Genomic DNA, 26,002 nt, shown 5'->3' with positions numbered 1-26,002 from the left:
TTTCATAATATTCTTGATCGAACTTAATGCATACTGCAGTATAAGTCTTATTCCTCGGTTCATAATGATCACGTACTCCATGAAACGGAACGTGTAACATCATTGGATTTCGTTATTTTATCGGTCTTGGTGATCAGTTTCACGGTCCTGTGCATGTGTCATAGGTCCACAATGCCAACTAGCAGCAGGCTTCCAAATGCGGAGAGCATTCCACTGAAATCATTCAGCCCAGACACAGATACTCTCACCGGGTAAGTTTAAAATGACATTACATGTATGCATGTCGAAAGTATATATTATCGTAGGACCTATGTAGTCTGCAAAAAGAGACCTAGTCTTGTTAAGACCCTAGTATGAACAGCCTAGTGAACCTTTCTTTTTCTTAACACTATATTTACCCGTATCTATTTGCTGTACTACCCAGAGAAGTAGAACGCCCGCGGCAACGCTTTAGTTTGTATCGGACAGAACCACGGGCATGTAAAATACAGTAGGTAAGCAACTTTCGGCGTGGTAGGCAGAAACGGACTCTGAGGCATGTACAGTTTGCACGCGAGAAAAAGAGTATTACAAACGACTTGGCCAAGACTAAGAGAAACAGCGCGCTTCGTACATTTGTACACCGAGTATAAGTTTAAGTTAAGTGTTACTTTTGAATGGCCAGTCAGGCGGACGGGGGGGGGGGGGGGATTAGAATTCCGATTTGCAGCACCTGTATAGGCTTAAGGTTAAGAGCATTAGCCACGCCATGTATTTCAAATCCCATGAGGTATCTTCGAACGGACAAAGGTGTAGTATATAGATTTAAATAGGAAGAGCACGTGGAAGTTAGGCTTGAAGTCGATAAAACAAATCCTGGTGTATTTAATAAGGTTATTCAAAAAGTCATCAATATGTTGTCTGAAAGACATCCTTTCGTGAATTAGAATACACTGCAAGTATTATACACAGACTGCCTGGTACATGCATTGTAGTGCCAATTAAAGTCAATAATTCAGAACACATAATGATCACCACGCTTTTTGGAGTGGAAAATGTTGAAGATAGTTTGATCAAGATGCAAGGTGAGTTTGTTAAAATCAAACCAAGTTTGGTTCACTAATTATGCATTTCGGCCTTCTGCATGAGATCTTGACCATGCAAACACATTCGTATCGTCGGCAAATAGTCTTAGTGATTCATTGGAAACCACCTTTGTTTTATATCTCTAACGTAAATTAAAAACAGTAAAGGTCCGAGTACTGATTCCTGAGGGACGCCATTGTTAACGTTAGCATAATTAGAAAAAGTCGCCACTTACGTATATACATGCAAATGTTTCCTATTTGACAAGTAGCTGGACATAACGTTGTATCTATTACCCCGAATGCCAGAACTATATAGCGTGATGAGAAGGCTATGATTAAGTCCATGTTTTGATGTAACAAGAAGAAAAAATGTTTTAATTTACTAAACAATTAACCAAATCACAACGCACACAAATCTGAGTATAGTCAACACAGCTGTAAGCATTCAATGTTATATATTTTCAGTTGCAGGATCTTAAAAATCCATAAAAATGTAGATTAGTCAAGTTTCATTTGACATAAGAGCATCAGTGGCGTAACCAGCGGGGGGGGGGGGCAGGATCCCCAGTCAAAGGTGTTTCCACCCAACTTGCCCCCCCCTCCCCCCAAATGACATTGGTGGACAAAAAATATTGGACGAAAATTACAAAATGCATTTAAAGGCTCAGTTAAACCTGCAGTTCGCGTTTGACGTTAATCTGTAATTGACGGGAATTCTAAAATTAACAAATTTTACTGAAAAATATGAATCATCCAATTATAAAGAAATACATAGGCTTTTGTAGACAATGTATATACTGTAAACAGTATGTATGTATGTATGTATATGTGATCTTCCCGCAAGCAGGAACTCGCGAAAGAAGCCATGGAGGCTTGTAGACTCGCAAGCTGACCGAAGCCAATCTCTCGGCACACATCCATTTAACGTCCATGTCAGGAAGTTGTTATTGAACAACACCCTTGCCAGACGACACACATTGCTGTCGGCGGGGAATCGAACCGGGGATCTCATGACTGGGAGACGCCGGCGTTAACCGCTAGGCTATACACTCCGCACTCCGCAGTATGAGAACAGCACAGAGAGAGAGAGGGGGGGGGGGGGAGAGAGGGGGAGAGCGAGAGATAAAGGGTAACCATGAGCGGGAGAATTTGGAGAACAACGTAAAGAGATCTCACACAAAGTTTCAGAAGTGTGGAAATTGGAATATCTCATTCCCATTAATTGCTAACAATATATTTCATAGGCATATATAGGGGTATATTTAGGCCTTGTGTCCCCACACTTTTGTGCCGGCAGCCTTCACACAGTCACCCTATCGAAAAGTAATGCAAATTTGTTTTGGGCCTTTATTCACTCGATTTGGCCGGTAAATTCTCTAAATATGACCGGTTACAGAAAAATTGGCAACCCTGCTGTTGGCTGTAAACTTCAAACTGATTTCACAGCGTGACTCAATCTTGTTTGTTATTTGTATTACTGGCTACTGGCTACAGTGCCACGGATTTAACTAGGCCACCCTAGAATTAGCATATTTTTTATTTCTACCCAACGAATCAATATTAGGCTAATCATATGCAGTATATTTTGGACATTTTAATATAATTTTTCATGGCTAAAATATCGGCCGATAAGCTCTGAAGCTTATAAAGTCCTTCATATCTAATAGCTCCCCACGAGCTTCGCCCCCTGGACCCCACCAGGGGCCATATGACGGCCCATGGACCCCACGCAGACAGCGCAAAGCGTTCTCGTTGACAGGTCAATCAATTGGATCCGCCCACTCCCCTTAGATGAAATCCTGGCTACGCGCTTGAATTTCTCTACAAAATATGAAGTTCATATTTTTGATCTATCCTTTCAACAATTTATCTGATGGAACTCGGGATAAAACTGTTCAATTTGGGTGAAGAAACGATAACAGTACTGTTACAATGGTTTCACGTGTTTAGGAATGGGATATACTGCAATAATATACCTAATATGACCGAACTGGTGGCGCGCGAAACTCCCCCCCTTACTCGAACTCTTTCCCCCTCGCCCCCCCCCCCCCTCCCCAGATAAAAAAGTCTGGTTACGCCACTGAAGAGCACAGAGGATTAGATAACCCATGTTCAAATTCCAAATGTACCTGAATTAAGGGTAGGCGCAACAAATTTTTGGTAATGCAAAAACTCCATTGTACTGCTTAAGGAGGAACAATTAACATACCAACTTGGCAGATATTGTGTAAAAATGGATTGTGGACTTGGCCTCCAATGAACCTTGACTTTCATGAAAAGCAATGGAGTTGTTGTAATTCTGACTAAGGTAGTCCTATGTAGTAAATGTGAAGTTTGACCCAAACGTTACTTTGGGATTTAACGTGTTTACAATTAATATTGTCACATTTTTACCTCATGCTGCTGACCCCAAATGACTATTGACCCCTTTGAAAAGGTTCTTGTACTTACTAAGGCATGCCAACCTACTACATTTCAACTTTGCTCAAACTTTATCTTTGACAATGTAAAGTGACCTTGACCTAACACCTAAACGACAGATATCATCTTTCTCTATCTAATTTACTGTATCACTCTTACGCTAAAGTGTTTACAAGCTAAAGGTGTCACACTGACATACACGAACACACACACATACATATATACATACATACAAATAAATAAACGTATATACATGCACGCGAACGCCTATTTGAATGCATATGTTACGATGTCTACGTTTAGCATCACAAACAAAAACGAACTGGAAATTAAAGTCCGGTCTCAAGGAATTAACATGTGAAATTCGAAATACACGTTTACCCTGAAATAAAAACGATATGGCCATACACGTGAAACTTATGAACGAGGAACTACTATATGCGTGTACACAGTCTCAAACCATTCTCGCTAGCATGAAAAAAAAAGGTAGCAAAAGAGCAATCGCTCCTGGGTGGGCTTGAACCACCAACCTTTCGGTTAACAGCCGAACGCGCTAACCAATTGCGCCACAGAAGCAGATGGCTTTCGAGGAGTAACGTTAATATTATAAACTAGTGTACACGCCATTGCGTTCACGTTCACTCGCCTATCTATTCTGTAGGATTAATGGAAATGTAAATGGCTTGCAAATAGTTTAATTACCGTAAGCTAGGTTGGCTTCAGTTCTCAGTGTGTTATTTGTTCATGTTTTTCGTTGTAAATACGGTACAGTATTGGTACGTATCCGATACGAACGACTACTAGTACTAGATCAACCTACACTGTACAATATTATTAGCTGTAATGCGTGGTACGTACGAGGTGGTCTAGGCCTACTCGGCTACGTAGACCTGTGATAGAATTTTCGCGTTTACTGCAGAAGGAGTAAGCTTTTTTTTATGTAATCATGTAACATTCGAGATAATGTATGTAGACAGTGATTGTGTACAGTATGATATAAATCTTGAGCAAGAAAGATGAACCAAAAAGGTTTTCCTATTGTAGCCATTGCAAACAGTGAAGGGCAATTGGGCTAAAAACAGAATCCGACACAATTTTGCTTGGAACCAAACAATATACACTGTTCCCACATAGTGTGAAGGATATTGTTCGATAACTGCTACAAATATATACTCTGACGTTAGAGCAGAACAAATTAACTTAGTGTTATCAATATACACAGCTTTGATACTGTGAAGGCTATCCATGCAGAACGAAACCGAACAGAATTTAACTCCTACGTACATTGCGTACCGCAGTTTTAAGTATCATAAGCAGCAAATGTTGTATCGGCAGTGACGTACACACCATGATTTTCAAGTGCGGTTTGGATGGACGGGTGGGGGTAGTGTGGAATTCAAAATACCCAACCCGTGATTAATTTAAGGTAGGGGCATGAACCTTTACGTACGGAAGGTCTGCGAGGAAGATCAGGATTGAATAAAGGGGAGGGTGTGTTTGTTGAGGAATTGAAAATTAAGAAAAGGAGTGAAGAAAGGAAAAGAAAAGAAAAGAAAACAACTATAATATCAAAAGTATCATTATTGATTTGGCACATGACTAGCCTGTATGTAGGCTATGTGAAGATCTGAGTACGCCTGTCACGGTGGGACGGATATCGAGTAATACGAAATTCTAAGTAGGCTAGCTGCTGCTAAAAGTAACAAAAAAGAAGAAGAAGAAGAAGAACAGGAAGGAAGAATAAAACAAAACCCTCGCTCTAAGAATTGCTATGTTTACCGTACACAATGTTTGATTTGTTTGCAGAAATGGATTTCATGGGCCCGGACAAATTCGCGGCAGATACGGAACAGCCAAGAGATCCCCCAGTGCTGTTGGAGAATTTGAGCCAGTCACAATATCGTGGAGAAGTTTGACAGTATCACAAGTCGACAAAAAGAGAAGCATGTTTGGTTCGTCATCACCAAAGCATCATGGGAAGGAGATTCTTCGAAATGGTGAGGAGTTATCCACAAATTTGCTGTATAGAATTATTATTGTTAATAAAGTATACTAATCAGACAACATTAATTTACAACCAACAATATTTAGCATGAATCATGTGGGCACGTGATGCAATGTGGAGGGTAGAGGGGGTAGAAAGGGAGGAACGAAGGTCCCTTACTGTTCAGGGCGTAACACCGATAAGAAGTATAATCGGAAATGGCCACCTACGGTACATGTTTGGTTTATAAACTTACTTTTAGCTTATAAAAAATTCTTTCATACAAAAGTTTTACATGGAACCATAAAGTTTTCACAGTAGTTGAGTCGAATTGGATCGAAGTAGAAGATTCGTATGTCAAAGGTCAACCACTCAACCACTCAAGAGAAATATCATCATTCAAGGTGGCATGCCATAGACAGATCTGCGATTGGTTAACCATGTGTAGGCCTACGTATATGTCGTAGGGCCTAGGGCCTATACCTTCATTTGTGTTCTCCTGTTTAGCTCATCGTATCTTGAAGGTCAATTGCACTGAAATATGTACGAAAAAAAGGGATTTTAGTCACTATTTCGCTCGCTCCACGAGTAACTAGTCAGATGGGAAGAGAAGGACAACCCAACCCCAACCCAACCCAAATATAGAAAGGAAAATTACTTACGAAAGTTGACGGACGTTTTGTTACTAAGTATATATTATTTTTTCTCCACACCTTTCTGTCTTTGTCCTTCTTACTCCCTACCCTCTTCCCTTAATCCTCTCTTTGTCCCTCTACAGTTTATCTCCTACCTCTACTCTTGCCCTGTTGGTTTCTTTCTTTCTTCTCTCCACCCTAGTCCACTAATCCCCTACATCCATCTCTTTGCGTTCACCATGCTCTTTAACCGCTCTGTATTCTGTGCGTGTTTCTGTCCCTTCTGTTACTGTTACTTGTCATTTAGCCCATGAAGAAGATCCTGCTAGGATCGAAACGTCAGGCCAACTTACTTTTACACATTCTCTTACACAGGCTCTTTAGTGGATAAGCACTTTGCTAACATGCAGTTTTATTTTATTTTGACTAAGTATATACGACAGTAAACTGTATAAAACTGTAAAATTGTATATTGTTGAATAGTGCCCTCTACTATTTAATCGAAGCTTTTGCAACTGACCGACCCTATCCCCTGTCCCACACGCTGTCATTATAAATATTATACAAAGGGACCAGTTTGAATCCTCACAGTGTCGGAATGTGAGAAATGTTAAAAGAATTTTCTTCACTAGAACGAGGGGTCGATTCAGCAACCAAATGAAATAACTCATGTGATATATATAAACTGAGCTATCCAAACCTTAGCAGGGCCCCGGGATATGGAAAGGGAGTGGGGGAGGGGCGGTGGGGGGGGGGGGTGGAGAGGATGGCCCCAAATAATTTTCACAGCAGTGATTGACACACGATCGACTTCAACACCACTGAACAATAGTCTGACTCCTGCCTCCCCCCGCCCCTCCCCCGCCCATATTGTAAACCTGTATCGGGATTCCTATACTCAGTTGGTCCTGACCTCTATATATATAATTTCATTTACTGGAGGTGACAGTTAGAAGATAGTTAATCTTACTTACCTATAACCAGGGACCACAACCCAGAATAAGGGTTAAATTGACTGTTCTAATCAAACATTGTAATGTTCATATATTACAACTTTTATTTTACAGTGTCGGGTATAGCTGAACCAGGGACTCTGACGGCAATAATGGGATCAAGGTGGGGTGCACTACTAATTATGTTTTTCACAAATTTAAAGGAGTACGCTAAGAGATTTCTTATTAAACCGTATAGCATAAACTTCCATATATAGATGTGACAGTGATTACTAGATTTGTCTCAATGAATCATTAAAACTTATGTAGCTTCTTTAAGGTAAAAAATAAATTTCGTTGAATAAATGAAAAGTTTTATACTTGAAATGGCAAGTTGATAGTATTATATACTAACACGCATGAATATGTTACCTACATACAGACACATTAGTTTTAAGTTGATGATGTTAATAATTATTACAAACAAAAAGGCTTCGTAATACCAATTTTCTTCTCTGAGTTATGAAGTAAACAAATTTTCATTTTTTTTTTTGTATTAACTTTTCTTAATCTGTTACAGCGGAGCAGGTAAAACAACCCTCCTTCACACGCTAAACAATCGCTTACACGGATTCGAAGTAACCAACGGCAGTATATTGATAAATGGCAGACCTATGGGATCTGCAGTGGCAAAGATATCGGCTTATGTCCAACAAAACGACATGTTTATGCCCTGTCTTAGAGTCAAGGAACATCTTACCTTCCAGGTACTAAAATTTAAATATTAAAATGTTTTGTTTGTTTGTAAAGACAATAAATTACCCACGAGATAGTGAATACATTAGCATGGGTATGCCTTTGGATAAAAACATGTTGCACGTTGCAATATATAGTAAGCAACATTCATCAAAATCGTTATAGCAAACGTTTAGGGCACTTCATGTTGAATGGCAAGTGCGGGTGACACATAATGAGTGTCGGGATCGGAAGAGGGGTGCGGAAGAGGGGTGTGGAGGAGGGTAGTATAGTGGTTGGATGAGTCTTGTATAGCAACAATGGTGACAATAAAACAATAACCAACCCTTTTCAATCTTTTCCAAATTCCAAATTTTACTTTTTAGAGCTTGCTGAAATATTGTATTATTAATTTATATAAGTAATATTTTGACCAATCTCTTAGGATAAGCACCGTATAGCTTAGTTAAGGAGGGCGGGTGGGGGGGGGGGCGGTGTGCATCAATATTGTATGTGGACAGTGCTTGCAATAAAGCAATGCTCGATGAGGGAAGAAACAAATACGTGAAACGTGCCATGTAAGATTAGCTATACATAGCCGAATTCATTTATTTGGTTGTCCATGCGTCAATTGGTTTAGAGTAACGTTGTAAATGAGATGAACACGCAGAGTAAATTTTATATTACCTTTTTCGTCAGGCACTTTTGAGGATGGACCCAGATATTCCCTATAAAACAAGGTTTAGGCGTGTTGATGACGTCATAAGAGCGGTAAGCAGTTTTCAAGGGTGACTTTAGGCCGAACTTTCGTTTATTTTTTATTGTTCTTAGTGTTTGTTTGTTATGTTTCTATTTTCCTTTGTTTAAGCGCTTAGAAACGTTTGTATTAGTGGTTATAAAAATATTATTTATTATTATGATTATTATTATAATAATAATAACAATTAATATTATGATTATTATTCATAATATTATAGTCCAAGAAGGAAGAAAATCAAACTGGAAAGAAAAAAAAGAGAGAGAGAGGATATTCTGGTTTTCCAAATATTATATATGGTTATGATCGTAGCTCGTCAATGCAGGCCAAAATGTTTAATGTAAATCTAGCTTGTTTGAAATTCTATCATGCAATCATCACATGCTTCATATCCGTGGATGGATGCCATTCAGCGGCATGCATACTTGACAAATTTCAAGTGTTATGAAAATGTTATTTGAGGCCATATAATTCTTGTTTTCCGGTTGAGTTTTTATTTTGTATCTGGAGAACTGACCTAACCGTTATAAGTATATAGCCCTGCCACTTTAATTGAAGAGTTTCGGATAATTAAAGGGGTCATGTCTCATAAGTAGAAATGATATGGAAATACAACCTAGACTGCAGTGTTTCCTAATGGTCTAACAACATTTCGATATAATTTTGTGCTTAAAGTCTCCCTTTAAAGTGATTTAAGTCTGTTCCTACTCAATGTTCGTTTAATTCAAGCATGATTTTGAACTTCGCATCCAGGATACTGACTTGAAAAGTTTATCAAGGAGAAAGTAGCCCAACCTGGCCCAACCGGTTGTAATGTATCAGCTTCTGAAAATGACATCAAATATTGTGATTCTTTATTGAATTATTATACAGCCCAGAATATTGTATTTTACGTAGTACTGTACGGTTGTACTGTATGCGGTGATAGACTGGGTCGCAGTGTAGTGTATAGTATATACTGTATGGCGTTGTATGGTAGGCATATTGTGCATGACAGCCTATAGGTATATATTGAACTGTCTAACACTGGCATGATACTGTGTGTAACAGGGTTTCTCAAGACCCAGAGAAAACCCTTGGTTGAAGCAAAATACTAGTATTTTGCCATAATATATAATGTATGGCGTTGTATGGTACAGGCGTACTTTGCATGACAACCTATATACATACACAAACATACACACATACATCATACACACACGCATATATATATATATATATATATATATATATATATATATATAAATAGAGAGAATTGTCATTGAATCGCCACTGTATACACAATCATTATCATTATGAAAGCATTATGACGACAGATAACGATATCATTTTTCTTTTTCACTCTTTCTGTTTTATCATGTTTATTACCACAAATGTAGCTTGGTCTTACTAAATGTGAGGACTCAATTATTGGTAATCCTGAGAGGGGGATAAAGGGAATATCTGGCGGTGAGCGGAAGAGACTGTCTTTCGCTTCAGAGGTGAGCAGCTTATAGAGGAATATATGTCTTAAAGCATTCTGCAGTATGATGTAATGAAATATGTGTGTTTCTTTTTGCAGCTGTGTTTGGTACAAAAATGATGTTTCAAACCATACAGAGTTCCATTCTAAGAACTTTGGGGGAATCGATGTTTTTGAATGGTTGAACTAAAATGACTACAATTATCTCATAGTTAATCCTAAACCATTTTCGAAACGAATTACTATACTATTTATAGCTATACTGGATAAAAAAAGGGTTAATTATCTTTTTTTATATAGATAAAACAAAATTTAAGCGTTCTCCCATGTGATTGCATCATTTTGTTCGAGAGGCAGGACTATATATAGCAGCATTATAACATAAGGCGTATTACAGTATAACAAACTCCGTTTTTGAGTTATATTAAGTAGTGTGCTTCTGACAGGCTACAGTTATAGGTGTAACAATGTGAAAATGTGATAAAAAATACCATCACTTTTGACATGTGTTTAATAAAATCTGCCAGAATAGTTCACATTTTGTCCTAACGAATAGTTTTATCTTTTCCAGTTACTTCTCCACTGGCGCAGTTTCTTACCACACCTCTATAGCTAACATATATGTATTTTCCGATAACTATAGGATACTAATTCAAGACTTGAACATTGCTTGTATTTACTCAGTAAATACTTATACCAGCATATTTACCTTATCATTATTTTAACAGCTTTTAACGAACCCTCCATTACTGTTTTGCGACGAGCCAACATCTGGTCTCGATTCATTTATGGCTCAAAGTGTGGTCGAGACGCTTCGTACTCTGGCTTCAGAGGGCCGTACGATACTCACAACTATTCACCAACCTTCGTCTGAGGTCTTCCAATTATTTGACAGAGTTCTGCTGCTAACTAACGGTAGAACGGCGTTCCTTGGCGACGTCTCGGAGGGACTGAGTTTTTTCTCGCGGTTAGTTCTGTAGTTTTTGTATAATTCGCAAAGTTGTTTTTATAATTTGCCGGGAAACAAATGATTGTGATGTGCAAAGATAATTTAGCAAACAGGTCAATGAAATCTCCGAGTGGATGTTTCCAAACGGTGACCAAACACAGTTTAAACTCGAGGAGTGTGTAGGGTGGGAGCGTGGGTTGTGGTGGGGTGAGGGGAAGAAGGCGATCCATATTATATCGTGTACCAAGCTCTTTGCAAATTTTTTTATAGCTTCAAGTAATTAATTTTGCACAAATGAAATCTCAGTATCGATGCTTGGAGACGGTAATCAATCACACAGATTTCCCACAGGGGGTGGGGTGGGGTGGGGATGGGGTGGCGGATGGGGATAGGGTGGCGATGGAGGGTTGCCGGGTAGGAGGTACCAAGGCTCAATGTTGCCCATACGTTATGGAAACAATCCCTGAACATATCGGCAAATGTGGCAAATTCAATTCGCGCAGAGCCGTATATAGAGAGAGTTTGGCCAACTGGCGATTTGTGACGTCACACGCAAACCATGGGCATCAAAATAGGTCCAGTTGTCGTTACCAGTTGCGCGAAACACGAAAAACACCACACACAATATATAGCAGCTTTGCACACTGTGCTCGTTGCGAACAAACGAAGCGACTCAGAATGTCTCTATATACGGCTCTGAATTCGCGGCGTGAAATACGCCCTCAATTTGGTCAGGCCACAAGATGATGGCGTGAATCAGTTTTGACATGATTCATGCAGTCTTACTTTCACGCTAACGAAAAGCGACAAATTGAATGCTTAAAATATATGAGTTCGTTACCTTTCTTTCTCTAAAACATTCAGAATCGGGTATACATGCCCGAAGAACTACAACCCTGCTGATTTTATCGTTGAAACATTGGGAATTGTGCCTGGCATGGAGGCTGAGTGTCACGAAAAACTGAAGGTAAAGATGACTTATTTCGTTACAAAATGTCATGTAATGTTCTTTTAATACTAATATGGCATATTTTGTTCTTTCACATCACGTATATCGTATACCTCTTGTACTTTTAAACTTATGAGATTTGTCAAGTTTGATATATACTGAGAACTGTTTCGTTTTTGTAGCTCGATAATACAATTTACCATCATAAATCGACCTTTTGGTGAGATTGTTCTCATTAACTGCCTGTTTACTACAGGATAAACTTCAAGATCATCCTGCTCACATATAAAGCCCTGCATGGATTAGCACCAGAATACATGAGTAGCATGATCAGTCGGAAGACCACCACCCGCCCGCTCTCTCCGATCCTCAAATCAGCTACTGCTCCATGTATCTAAGTGGAAGCTCAAGTCATTTGGTCAAAGATCGTTCTCTAATGCCGCTCCTACTCTTTGGAACTCACTTCCACTGCACATCAAGTCGGCACCCAACTTTAACATTTTCAAAAACAGACTCAAAACTTATCTACTTTTGACTGCCTTCCCTGAGCACTAGCGCCACTGAGCATTGGTTTTCCTCTGGATATTGGCGCTATATAAATTTGCATTTATTATTATTATTATTGTCTTAATTCGATTTCATCCTGAAGGAAATTACTGACGCCTTTGATAACAGCAGAACGGCTGAGGAAATTCTACTCAAGATAACGCCTATGGAGTGCGATGACGTAAGTATCAGTTAATCGTTTCGGTTATCCGAACTGTGATATTGTTGAGCAGGGTGTAGTCAGCTTTACCCACATGGGCAAGAAGAGGGCAGAAATTCTCTATTTCTTGGGAACACCCAGTGGCGGAGCGTCCATACAGTCAGGGGGCGGATGCCCCCCTGACGGACTCAAATGGACTGCTGGCGCCCTTTTCAGCTTTCTACCACTTTTTACTTATTCGCGATTATTGACTTTTGTATTGCGCTCTCATATACCTATATTGACTTTTGTCACATTTTTTGGCCTATTTATTCTTCGTTTATCTGCAAATTAGCAAGGCCCGGAAAGGGTAATTTCCGGCGATCTAGGGAGTATCTTTACTCAAAAAATTTCTGTACGGTCCGCGCCAACCTGTGGTGGCGCTCCGCTTAGATAGTGTCGAAAGCGCCCCTACAGACCATTATCGCCCCCCTTGACTAATACCCCTAGCTCCGCCACTGGGAACACCCACTGAGGGACGGGACCGGGGTTGGGAAGGGGGGGGGAGGAGAATACTGTCTGGCAACAATCTGCTTTTGAAGAAAAGTAAACATTTTTGGAATATCTTTACGAGAATGTGGATTTGTCATAGGAATCTTCCGATTACGTCATATCTAAAATTGAATAAATTCTCTTTGACGTCCTCTCAGTCAATATGAATTTATTCTATACAAGCAGATTGATTTAGTACGATTAAAACAGCCTGAATTAGAGTACAACTCTCTTATGTACCAATAAAGGAGTACAAATCTCGAGTACGAGTAATCATAGTCTTGCACTATAGTACAGGAAAGTACAGGAAAGTACAGGAACTAGGTTAGAACATGAGTACCAGTATACGGACTGACCACATGTCTGCCTTGTATATCCTACTGATACCTAAGTAGCTCTTCTCATCACAGTAGATTAGATGTCTTCATTAATTGTAATAATTGATAAAAGTTTAGACAAAACCACAGAATGATTGTTTAATCTGTATCGAGAAGTCTTCCAACACATTGAGATACACATAGGCCTATATATCAATAATGTATGGTTATAGGATTGATGACAAATATATATAAATAATTCCTTTACTTGTAAGACAAATACAAGAAGATTTTATCTATACCCATATACAACACTTTCACAACATATTTCTAGCGCTGTAAGAGGAATGACGTAAGTTTATGAAATATATCGCGAGCTATCTGCTTTTAACTTAACGCAAAATAAATAAATAAGTACTTGAATTCATTTGAGAAATTGTTTGATAGTATAGTCACTCTAACGTTACATATTTCTTCTATTTGTTACAACGAATATGCTATTTTAGTCACACATGGATTATTGTACCCTAAATATGTAAAGTTAGTGAAAAATAAGATAGATTGGGGAATGAATATTTTAAAGATGAAATCCTATAAACTTTTGCTTGTTTTTTTTGCTAACAGATGGAGGAAGAAAATGAGAAAACATCTCCGTAAGTCTTGAATACTCCTGAATTTGTTTTAATCCCCACGGAGGGGGAGGACAGGAGCGAGAAGTTCCCTGCACTTGAACTTTGACTTTCTTTGACTAGACGTATTACTTAATGATCTAGCAATAGACTACACGTTATGTGTCAAACTTCTGTATACGTGTTTCATTGACCCCAAATCCCATTACCAGCCCTCCCTCCACCCCAAGGAAAATGGTAGCCTAAAACCCTTATATCCTTATAACGGTGCACGTCTTAAACCACGAACCCCTTTAGGGTAATTGTCACCCCACCCCAACCCGCGGACTACATTCCTGTGGAAACTTGAAATTCGATTCTTAAGGATGGATGAACCACTGATATTCCACTGGTTGCATCTTGTCCATAACACATATTCTCTAGTCATATACATCGCTTCATTGAAGGTGGCTGTTCGTATTGTTCTTCATACATTTATGCCGTTTACTTAATCAATTTTAATTATTATTATTATTATTATTATTATTATTATTATTATTATTTGTATATGTATAGGTATAAGGCCAGCTGGTGGAATCAGATGAAAGCCTGTACCTGGAGGGCTGGACTATCTGGCAGCCGAGATCCCTTCTTAACCACCGTCTGTCTTTTGAAAGTCTTGGTAAGTTCTAATGTGAACAGAGGTCAGGAAAGCCCCATAACATTTGTGTCACCCTACCTTCCTTTCCTCCACTCTTCATTTTTCATTAAGTACCGGTAAGGCACATTGACAAATTATCATTGATACATAACAAATCAACGATAAATAAAAGTTCATTCCATACTTTCAAGAACCGCCTCCATATTTTCCCGGACCCGCTGGTTGACCCCTGACCCGGGACGCATTTAACCTTCCTGTCTGCCTCTCTTCAGACAGAAACAAACAGATAGACCAACAAACGTAACCTCACACAAACATACATACGGTAACGTATAGTGACAAACAAACATATAGAAAAACATATTACAGAAACGGACGGACAGAAACATCGAAAGAAAATCCGGAAAGGGGAAAAAGAAGGGGAAGAAAAGCGATGAAAAAGAAAGAAAGAAGGAGCTATAGTTGTTAAATAGGTACTGGTTCCCTACATAAACACCTGGTCGTGATTACATTTCGACTCACTGAGAATGGTAATTGAGGATTGTAAATTAAGTAACAACACTCACTTTCCCGACCCCCCCCTCCAATGCCCGACCCCCCCTTCTCCATCGATCACGATCAGTCACCAGACAAACCAGTATAACTATGAAGAGAAAATCTAATGTAAACATCGCTGTTTCTTACGAAGTTATATTATTCTTCCTTCCACAGGTGGTCGCTGGTATTATTAGTCTCATATTCTTCCAGACAGATCCAACACAAGACGGGATTCAAAACATAAACGGATGTATATTTCTCTTGGTGGTTAATTCTGCCTTTACTGTCACCATGCAACAGTGTAAGGTAAAATGAAATTTAATCTTATATTCATATAGTAAAATTTGACCAGTGGACAATAATTCTTAGAATAATGTTTGGCATAAGTAGTGAGACAAATCTCTCAAAATCTGAGTCGTCGAGAGCCAGCTCGTGCCCCGGGTTGAGCTATGTCACTATACTCATGTGGTAAATTAGACCAGTGAACAACAATTCTTAGAATAATGTTTGCCACAAGTAGTGAGAGAAATCTCTCAAAATCTTAGTCGTCGACAGCCAGCTCGTGCCCGGGGTGAGTTATATCACACAGCCTCCTTTTCGCACTCTTCAGTTTTCCTTAAGTATGTTATGAAAATGAGAATACACCATTCTTTATCTCATATTTACTCGCTCCTCGGGTCACGGGACTGTGCCCCCCCCCCCCCTATTCACAATGAAAGGGTGCTTAGAAGGTGATATATCAGCTCATTCTGACTAGCTAGTGAGTTAAATCGAAATTATCGTTAGGAACCGTACATAGGCCTGCCATACTAATGGGTCAGTTTCGGGATATCAAGTCCTAATAACTGACAAAAGTCAGTCACTCGATTTTGCTGACCACAACTGCAACAATTTTAGTCCGTATTAAGTCCTTCGGCACTGTAGGTTGAATGTTCAAAAAAACAAAAATTAATACATAATTACAATACCACGGTATATGTTTGAATCGAGTGACTTGAATCGAGTGACAAAATCGAGTGACTTATTTTCGTCAGTTACTAGTACTTGATATCGCGTATATGTTTGAAAGGCCCTATCCATGTCATTACGGAGTGGATACTTTCCCTTCAAGCATGGTCATATTGTAGTATGTAATATAATATGTAATATAATGTTATAAAACATAGTGAAGACTGAGTACAAACGTCAGGCTTGTAACATGAGTACAACAGCAAGAGTACTAGTATACAATTAGAATTCCCGGTGATATGAGTACTAGTTTATGAGTACACGGCTCGAAGCGCGAGTACGGCTACATTAACGTCTGTACTAGAATACCAAGGTACCCCGTAGTACGAGAACGAGTACAAATCCATTAGGGTGAGTACAATTTCAGTTAACTGCACTAGTCCGAGTACACAATTATCACAAGCTTGAAAAAGTTGGCAATACCATGTATGCTTCATAGACGAGGGAGAATAATATGTTAGACTGGCAGCTTTACAGTACAACATCATGAGGACGAATTCCCCGTGACACCAGTATACGGCTCTCGTGTGAGCCCTAGTACTTAATCTTTCTTTAGCGTCTATACTCAGGTTCCAATAAGTACGAGTACAACTTCATAAGGCCAATTGCGAGTACAGGCAACTATATGCTAAAATATGAGTACTAACTAGCAATGTATTTGCCTGCAACTATACGCAGTATTGTAGTGTGCTTGGAGTGCTTGCAGTATTAGGAAGAACTTTTCGGTTGCTCATGGTGATATGTTTTGAGCGGACAACACACCAGAGTATAGTCTTGTATGTACCTACAAAGTGAGGGCGCTTGTGAGCGCCGTGACAGACTCAGAAAAAGTTGGATACACAGCTAGCCCCTGAAACTGCAAATGTACAGAGACTCTATGAAACTTTAACTTTCAACGTCCAGTCATGTAGGTATCGTTCACTTGGCCAGTAATGCGAATATTGCAGCGCGCACGCGCACTACAATAATAAGGACTGTCTGATAAATCTTATTGGTACTAAAGAGTGCATTTTACAATATTTTCAGGTGTTTCCTCTGGAGCTGACTCTGGTTAAGAGAGAACATTTTAACGGGATGTATCGGATTGACGTCTATTTCCTGGCCAAGTTAATCACAGACTTTCCTTTTGGACAATGTTTCTTACCAGCTTTGTCGATGACGATCGTGTACTGGCTGGTCGGTAAGATATTTCTTAATGATCATTAGATTAGTAAACGGGGACGGAAAGTCAAGGCAAGGGAAGGGCTACCGGGACGGGTTGGGACGGAGGGGCGGGTAGAAATCGCCCGTAGAAGGAGATTATGAAACTAAATCATGAGATAAAAAAAAGATTTGAAAAAGACAATAGTTGGAACTCCAACAATTGTTGAATGAGACGAGTACACCACACTTGTCCGTAAAACCTGACATATGTCCATCGTTCTGTATATTCCCCGATCAGTTACAACAAAAGGATGTAGAGCTGCGGCTGAGGGGGTGCGGTGGGGTGGTGGTGGGGGGGGGGGGTTGCGTTGGAACCAGTAATATGACCCTAAACTTACCGGAGTCGTAGTAGCGGGGAAAAAAGTTCATGAAACCCTCTATTAAGTAGATAATATTTGTGTACAGTCTATTGCCCGTCTGAAATGAATTCACTAACCACCTGGGCCCCAAGTACATTTACTACTTATTTTAGAAGGCGAAGGAGGGGAGAGGGGGAGGGGTATTGGAGCGGACACCGCTGTTGCAGGGCCCTAGTATAACACACTGTTTTATGGTACCTGTAACAGCTCACCCCAAACAAGGCTATATTCGTACCGAGGTATTGAAGAGTAAAGGTCAGCTAGTAGTCAAAGTTCAGGATTATCCCCATCTTACTTAAGAAACATAATGTTCATACGACGTAACCATTCTTATAGTTAAACAGGGGCACGTTACTATAACAACTCCTGGTAAGACCATATCATGGACAGCCTTAACACACAATATTAAAATCACATTATAATATCACTTTCTTTGCAGGATTGTATCCGGCTATTCCAAACTATCTTATTGCTGTCGGATTTGCTATTTTGTTGGTAAATTCTGCGGTATCATTTGGTAATTATAACTTTAGTAAACTATAACGGTGGTAAATTATGTTTACACAGGGCCGGATATAACCATGTAGACAGATGGGCCCGGGCAAATACGAGGCCATTAAAATTAGAAGGCAAACACATAACAGTATTCTATTTGAAGAATTTCACCATTCAAGCATGGAACCTCGATTTTAAAGGGATAAGAGGTAGCAACTTGGCCATACTGGAGGTGATCACATGGTAATGTATTGTGAATGGGTTTGTAGAAGGTGGGATATGGGGGTTGGGTGTGGGGGGGCGGAAGTTAAAGCGTCGAACCTCGATTTGATAGGGATAGGGGTGGTAATTGGCCAAAGCGCGTAGGTGGTTATATGGTTAACCATTGTGAATGGGTTTGTAGAACGTGGGGTTGGGGGTTGGGGAGGGCTTCAAGCATGGAACCACGATTTAAAGGGATAGGAGGTAGCAACTTGGCCATACTGGAGGTGATCAAATGGTAATTTATTGTGAATGGGTTTGTAGAACGTGGGATATGGGGATTGGTGGGGGGAGGGGGAGTTAAAGCGTCGAACTTCGAGTTGATAGGGATAGGGGTGGCAATTGGCCAAAGCTGAGGTGACCACATGGTTAATCATTGTGAATGGGTTTGTAGAACGTGGGGTTGGGGGTTGGGGAGGGGTTCAAGCATGGAACCACGATTTTAAAGGGATAGGAGGTAGCAACTTGGCCAAACTGGAGGTGATCACAAGGGTAAACCATTGTGAATGGGTTTGTAGAATGTGGGGTATTATGGGGGCGGGGGTTCAGGCGTGGAATCTCGATTTTAAAGGGATAGTGGGTGGCAACGTGGACAAAGCGGAGGTGACCACTGGGTTAATCATTGTACACGGGTGTATAGAACTTGGGGTAGTGGGTGAGGTCCACACATAGAACCTCCATTTCAAGGGGAGAGAGTGTGGGGTGGAGGAGGAGGAGTGCAAAAGTCTGGAAAAGTGGTAATGTCAATATATTTATTTTGACGTGGTTATACATGAAGGAAGTTTAAAGAGTGTCTAAAAAGAATTACTCGTAACGTGTTGTACTGCTTTTATTACAGGTTACCTTATGTCTGCTCTTAGCCCAACCATTCAACTGGCCCTCTCTATAACCCCACCGACCCTACTACCATTTCTCTTGCTTGGAGGCTTGTTTCTAAACCTCGGGTAAAAAAAAGTTAAAATTTGTGCATAAAGATTTTTAAGAAAATATTATTTAAAATTTATACTTCATATTAATATTAATCATAAATCAATAAATTGAGTAATTGCTAATTTTTTTTACTAATCTGTGATTATCAAATTGAGAGTCACCAGGTCACGGCTGTACAGTAAGGATATGTAAGCGGAACGAACGTTATCAGTAATCTTAACTACGGTATAACGTATGGCTGCATAGCGAGAGAGAGAGATATAGAGAATGTGGTAGGTTGAAAAATCTCTAAGTTCAGCTTCAACTGTTTCTCATTATGACGTCATAACTATGATGACTTAAAAATGAATAAGTATAATAACAATAACAATAAAAACAATGACGATGACGAAGACGAAGACGATAACAATGACGTGGTTATGCGTTGACGATGAAATAAGCATATTCGTCCACGTTTGAAAACAAAATAACCATTATTGATGATGTTTCAATACATGATGTGTTTACCTTGAACAATAAGAGGTCATTATGACTTTATTTAAAAGTTTACATAAGTGTCACCTATACCATATACATATCTACATATCGGAAAGTTGTCCCCTATGTATACATTTGCTCCAACCAATTCCACGCTGCTTCATGAGTTTTTCTTGTGATTTTTCTTGTATTTTCCAGTAACCTTCCACTTCCCCTACAATGGCTCTCCTATGGCTCGTGGATCAGGGTCTCTTTTGAAGGCTTGCTGATTAACCAGTGGACTAATCACCCGGTTACTGGTATGCACGATATTAACAAACAATATTCGGAATGGGGGTGGGGGATAGGAAGCGGAGGAGGGGGGGGGGAGAGGGTATTGACGGCCAACGTAAGAGAGAGGGGGAGTGGATATGTTGGAGGTGTAATGAACATGACAATGTTCTGAGATGTAACATTTAGTGAGTCGTCCTCCAATCACAAACTACCGTCAGTGAACATTTACTAATTATTGTTTGTTTGAACCAAATCTACAATGTTTATGACCCACTCTATAATTCATCATAAGTGCGCTTTATCTTTGTCAAAAGCTATCATGTTAAATGTTATCACTATTGGCCCCAAATGTTTAGTTCGATGAAATTTGTCTTGAAAGTTTTCAAAAGTACTTCCTTCTTGGTTCTGATCCTCATAATTATTCCCAGCCATTGAGGACTAAACAATTAATAGAATTAATTAATTAAAATAAACAATTATATGTCTCAGCGTGGGTATATAAATACGTTGAGAGTATATGGCATTAAACTGAGTGTTAAAATTTGAGTGAGCGTGACCATAATCTGACTTCCTAGCATATTTGGGTACAATACTGGTAACATTTTAACCACATGTGTTTGGCTCAATTTAAATTTGAGTCTCATATTTTTAAATATTGCTTTCCAAATCTTGGTATAAAATACAGACTATTGAGACTGATTATTATATTCTTCAACCAATTTTGTCTTCAAACTTTTCATTTAGTATCTATTAATAATTATAAATTAAAAATGGATCGTTTCTTACTAATTGTTCTGTGTTGACAATAGTTATATATTATATACGGTAACTATTGTTGATTGCAGAAAAGGAATGTATAAATTTCTCAACATATTGCCATTTTTTGTTAGACTGTCCCGTGAACAGTACCAGCCCATGTTTCCCAGATGGAGAATCTGTGTTGGAATATTTCTCATTTTCGTCGGTGAGATTTCTGTTTTTTGTTAAGGTCTTGTTCTTTTTTAAGTCATCTTACACAACATATGTTGACTTATACACTAACAGCTGGGTGAATCAATGCAACTGCTGTGTTTGGAGCAGGCGCGTAGCCAGGAATTTGCCAAGGGAGGGGCGAAACTGTAGATTCGGCATTGCAAACTATCTAAGCGTAGCGCCACCATGAGTTGGCGCGAAGCGTACAAGAAAATTTTGGCTGAAAATGCCTCCCAGATCGCTGGAAATGGCACTTCCCAGGCCTTGTAAGTTGCATCTTTGCATTTTCTCTTTTGAAAATACTAGCGATATCATAAAAACATTAAAAAATATATATATATGCTCAAGGGGGGCGGCTGCCCCCTTCGCCCCCTCCCCTTGGCTACGCGCCTGGCTTGGGGGCTTGTTAGCGGTGGCAGAATTGCTACACAAAAAAAATACAGTGATATAGTCACAGACGCTATAAGCTTCTTAAAATACAAATTCTTTTCATCTTCAACTATTATGATATGAAAGGAATTATACCCCAATGTGAAGTACAGAATTGAAGAGGGAAAAGAACACAACCCAGAAAAACTGTATACAAAATAAAAACTGGACTTTAAATGGTGTATTCTGATGCATAATTTCGACGATAGATTAGGTGTATAGTTAGCTCTTAAATCAAAGTTGTGCTAATAATTACTCTTGTTGGTTGTGTGAGACTGAAAGTGAGGGAGGTATGGGGAGGTGGGGGGGGGGGAACAAATATTGAAATTGGTCTAATTATTTCCCGATTAAATATCAATAACCACCCGACTAATCCGTTTTCTCCCGACTGACGATGGGATGTGGGTGGGGGCCCCCTGTCCCCCTTGCGCACCCCACGATGTGTTTTCATGATAAATCCTTACATTGTATATGTAGAGACTGTAGTACAACTCCTGTGTACTTATTTTTTGTTTATTTTGCTCTACTTGATAAAACAATGCACGAAATCGAAAGGGGATTATGGTCGGGGAAGTGAAGGCCGGACTAGACGATATTATATCCTATAATTTGTAGATGCAAATATTGGGGAGGGGATTCATTACATATCATTACCAAGTTTTATACTCATTAGCTATGGACTGTGTAGAGGGTGGATTAGAGGAGGGGTGGGTGAGGGGGGCGGGTGGTTAGTATCAAAGTATTCCCCTTGTCGCTTAACTCTGTTTTATATTTAAAAGTTAGAAGGTCTGGTGTTTCGATCCTAGCAGGAGCGAAATGTCAGGCACTTTAACTTTTATATATTTGCCTACGAATGCTTTCTGTAGTATTACTAAGCAATTCTTTTCTGAAAATTTGTCTCTCTTATGTTATATTTTTCTCTTTTCAGTCCAACATGTACGGTGATGTGATAGCGCTCTTTGCCCAAATTATTGGTTTTAGGTTCGCGACGCTGGGAGTACTCTGGTACAGATGCCAAAGGAAAGGGCATTAACTTTCTATATTTAAGATTGTCGCCCTCTATTTTCGATATGGTCCACCGCCACGAGAGAGTGGAGTTCTATGATATACATATAATATATTACTCCAAGTATTATTGGAAAATTAAAGCATGACGTTTTCTTTTTTCATTGAACTTGACATTTTCAACTCTTCTGGTTGAATATTGTTCGACATAATTATTTCTGCATATTTCGGTCATGGCTATACATACGTAATTTACATATTGCAAATTATTTATTGTTATTCAATGAGTGATTGCCAAAGTAAGTTTAGGCCAAAAAAAAGATAGGTTATAATAAGAAGAAAGAAAGAAAGAAAATATGGATTTGAAATCAATTTCTAAATTACGAGGTCAGGTCGTTCAATTAAAGGCCCGAGCCTTAATTACGTATAACAAATTTCTATCGCAAAGAAAAACAAAAACAAACACACACAAATGAATAATAATACTCAAAACCAAATAAAAAGAAATAAGTATTAAAATTAATTGTTTGCTCTTATAAAAAATGCAGGTACTGTTGGCGTTCCACAGTCTTTATTTTAATTAAGACCACGGTGCAGTGGACTGAAACTGGAGCAGCTGTGTTGACCTGATGACGTATTACTTGGTTCAGTTGCATGTATAACACGTGATCAAGGGTGAAACAAACAGACTGGTCTATTATTACAACTCTTATTATCTCTCGTCCCATCGCATTTCGTTAAAGGTCATCAGTTTGGGCCCAAAATTGTAAACATGCTAAAAATTGCTAGAAGCTATTTCAATAGTACTTTCTTATCATTTCTTTTTTCTTATTATTATTACTATTATTTATTATTTCCAGACATATGGGGAAATTTGAATATCTCGGACCTCTCGGTTAGCCGAAATGCATTTAGGGGTGGTAGTGAAATACATGTTGAGAATAAGTGACAGAAATTGGACTTCTAGCATATTTAATTGGTGGGGTGGGGGTGCAGGGGTGGAGGGGGGGGGGCTTGGGGACAATACTGTTGATCTTCAAGCTTTATAACATTTAAATAATGGTTCAGATCCGATAGCGAGGGTAAAATATTTATTCTTCTCTAATGCAAATTATATGACTTAGTATAGAATGATCTCTCTGACTTGGTTTCCATGGCAACGTGATCACACTGAAGATGTGCACACTTAAGGGTCATCATAGTGAAAGGGTATATGACAGTAATTTGTACGGAACCTCTACCCCTACGGGGCAAATTGTTTTACATTTATCAAATTTCTTTATTTATAATTACAATACTGAGATTGGTTTTGATAATTCATGTTTTATCAAGGCTGATCTCATCTTGCTGTCTACGGTTTAAATATATATATATATATATATATATATATATATATATATATATATATATATATTTACTTCTTATGGAATGTCGGTATTGCTGTCCCGATATAGGATATTTTAGATTATCACTTAGAGAGTAAAATTAAAATGAAAGGTTTAATAAATCTTTAAACTTTAAATTTGATTTTATAATCATTTCTTTGCAAACATTTAAAGGCACCGAAGACTCGTCCCAAACCACGTGCCGCGCTCTGAAAAAGTTAACTTTCCGTTGCTTGCAAGTGAAGTTTTCTGCTTGTCGCTACAAAATGCAGACAGTAATGTAACATGATACATTGTTATCTTTAGCTGGACCTGAGATGTCCATCGCTGTGTCGTTTGTACAGTGTGCTGTGTGTATTGACCGCATCTGTATGTACTGACTGTACACTAGTGTCTAATTACCGAAGGTAGCAAGCTATGTGCGCATTTTCTGGGATCGATGGTGCTGTCTAACACTTCTGTTACACCTCATTCGAAACTAGGTCAGATTACCGGCATTAGACGTTTCTTTTTGCGCGAGTCTTCACACCCATGAAATATTTCGGTAATCACCTCTTTATTGTACGCAAGTCTCTTTACCGTCGAATAAACCGTATTTAATAAGGACAATGCATGTACATTAAATTAAATTTTGACAGGTTTAAGGCTAAGGCTATATTTTCACTGTTGCCATTTTTTTTTTAATTTGTCATCTAACGTCAACTTAACGAGAGTAAACGTGAGCGACTTGGCAGGTTCCACAAAGATTGCGTTCTACATTAACGTACCAGTATATGACGTCATAGCTATGTGCGTTGAAGTTGAACCCACCGGGAAAGCCTCACTTAAAGGGACTTGCTATTCGCGTTGAAGTAAACCATTCTACGGTAGACGGCCTTGTCATGAATACTTAGTTGAATAACGGTATGGTATGATATGATATGGTAAGGTGTGGTGTGTCGTATATCAGTATGGATGGGTGTGGTTTTGTTGTGAGGTTGGAACGGTGTGGCATGGGATGGTATGGTATGTTGTGGTGTGATGTGAGGTGGTACAATATGGTAAGGGATGTTACGGTAAGGTAAGGTGTGGTATTGAATGGCGTATTATAGTCGTTGGTGGTGTGACATAGCATGGTGTTGTTTGGTGTGACATGGTGTACGATGCTGTTTGGCATGGTATGGTGTGGTACGAGGTGGTATGGTATTGGGTGATATGCTACTGTATGGGGTTCTATGGTGTGACTTCGACGCTCGCCGACGTGCCGTCGATCGTGTAGCCACGGCATTGAAATGGTGCGATCAGCTGTCAACTAGGCTACTCCTTCAAATGACAGTGACATTTTCATATTAAATTAAAAGACAAGTTAAAAGCAAATCGAAAACATATCAAACTTGATATTTTCTTCTTCTTGAAAAAAAAAATGAAACTTGAGAATTTATGCTAATGAACGATGTAGGTACCATTGTTATGGATGTATATATCAAATAGCATCATCAGTTTACATGTTTATTACTAAATGGTGGTGGTGGGGGGGGGGGGCTCTTCTTGTAAATACAGTTACATGCATTAAATGATTCTAATCTCAACAGGAATCTACATATTATAGGTCTAGCCTTATCGTGTGTTAGATCTAACTATACAGACTTGCTAATATCCAGGACGGGTCGAGCGATTCTTTCTTATATATATGTAGTAAATAATGCGAGTGCACTGTTATGAAACCCTGCAATGCGTGGACTCCGGGAGCCCATGGGGACAAAACACGCGTGACATTTAACGATATATAGGTGATGATCTTCATACCCTGAGATAATATGCTAATAAAAACTAAAGAAAGGGGGTCACCGTTAAGGAAGGATAACGTACTACGAAACTAAATAATATATCTTTCTGTTAGTTTATGATATGTGTCTGTCTGTGTGTATATATGTGTATGTCTATGTATCGTAAAAGATCGTGTGTTTTACCTGTT

The 26,002-nt window shown here is 39.1% G+C and overlaps 1 protein-coding gene and 1 non-coding gene across 5 annotated transcripts; one reads left to right on the top strand and one right to left on the bottom strand.

Moving 5' to 3' along the window:
- On the top strand, positions 1-26,002 carry LOC139958544 (protein white-like). Of its 4 annotated transcripts, none has more exons than XM_071955676.1 (18): positions 1-251; positions 5,295-5,485; positions 7,175-7,223; positions 7,620-7,806; positions 8,474-8,545; positions 9,911-10,012; positions 10,722-10,960; positions 11,807-11,909; positions 12,541-12,618; positions 14,070-14,098; positions 14,630-14,735; positions 15,426-15,557; positions 17,286-17,439; positions 18,261-18,338; positions 19,416-19,521; positions 20,183-20,283; positions 21,148-21,221; positions 22,587-26,002. In XM_071955676.1, exons 1-18 carry the CDS (start codon positions 154-156, stop codon positions 22,689-22,691), a joined length of 2,004 nt encoding a protein of 667 aa, XP_071811777.1. In that variant the 5' UTR covers positions 1-153; the 3' UTR covers positions 22,692-26,002. The 4 variants fall into 4 exon arrangements, with proteins under 4 accessions (XP_071811777.1, XP_071811779.1, XP_071811780.1 ...); XM_071955678.1 differs by lacking the exon at positions 1-251 and adding an exon at positions 932-1,064; XM_071955679.1 differs by lacking the exon at positions 1-251 and adding an exon at positions 3,259-4,412.
- On the bottom strand, positions 3,991-4,064 carry Trnan-guu (transfer RNA asparagine (anticodon GUU)). Its single transcript has one exon. It is a non-coding gene; the product is annotated as a tRNA-Asn (tRNA).

The sequence above is a fragment of the Apostichopus japonicus genome, chromosome 18, assembly GCF_037975245.1.
Source record: "Apostichopus japonicus isolate 1M-3 chromosome 18, ASM3797524v1, whole genome shotgun sequence".
Taxonomy (NCBI): domain Eukaryota; kingdom Metazoa; phylum Echinodermata; class Holothuroidea; order Aspidochirotida; family Stichopodidae; genus Apostichopus; species Apostichopus japonicus.
This window is presented reverse-complemented; position numbering and strand designations above follow the sequence as displayed.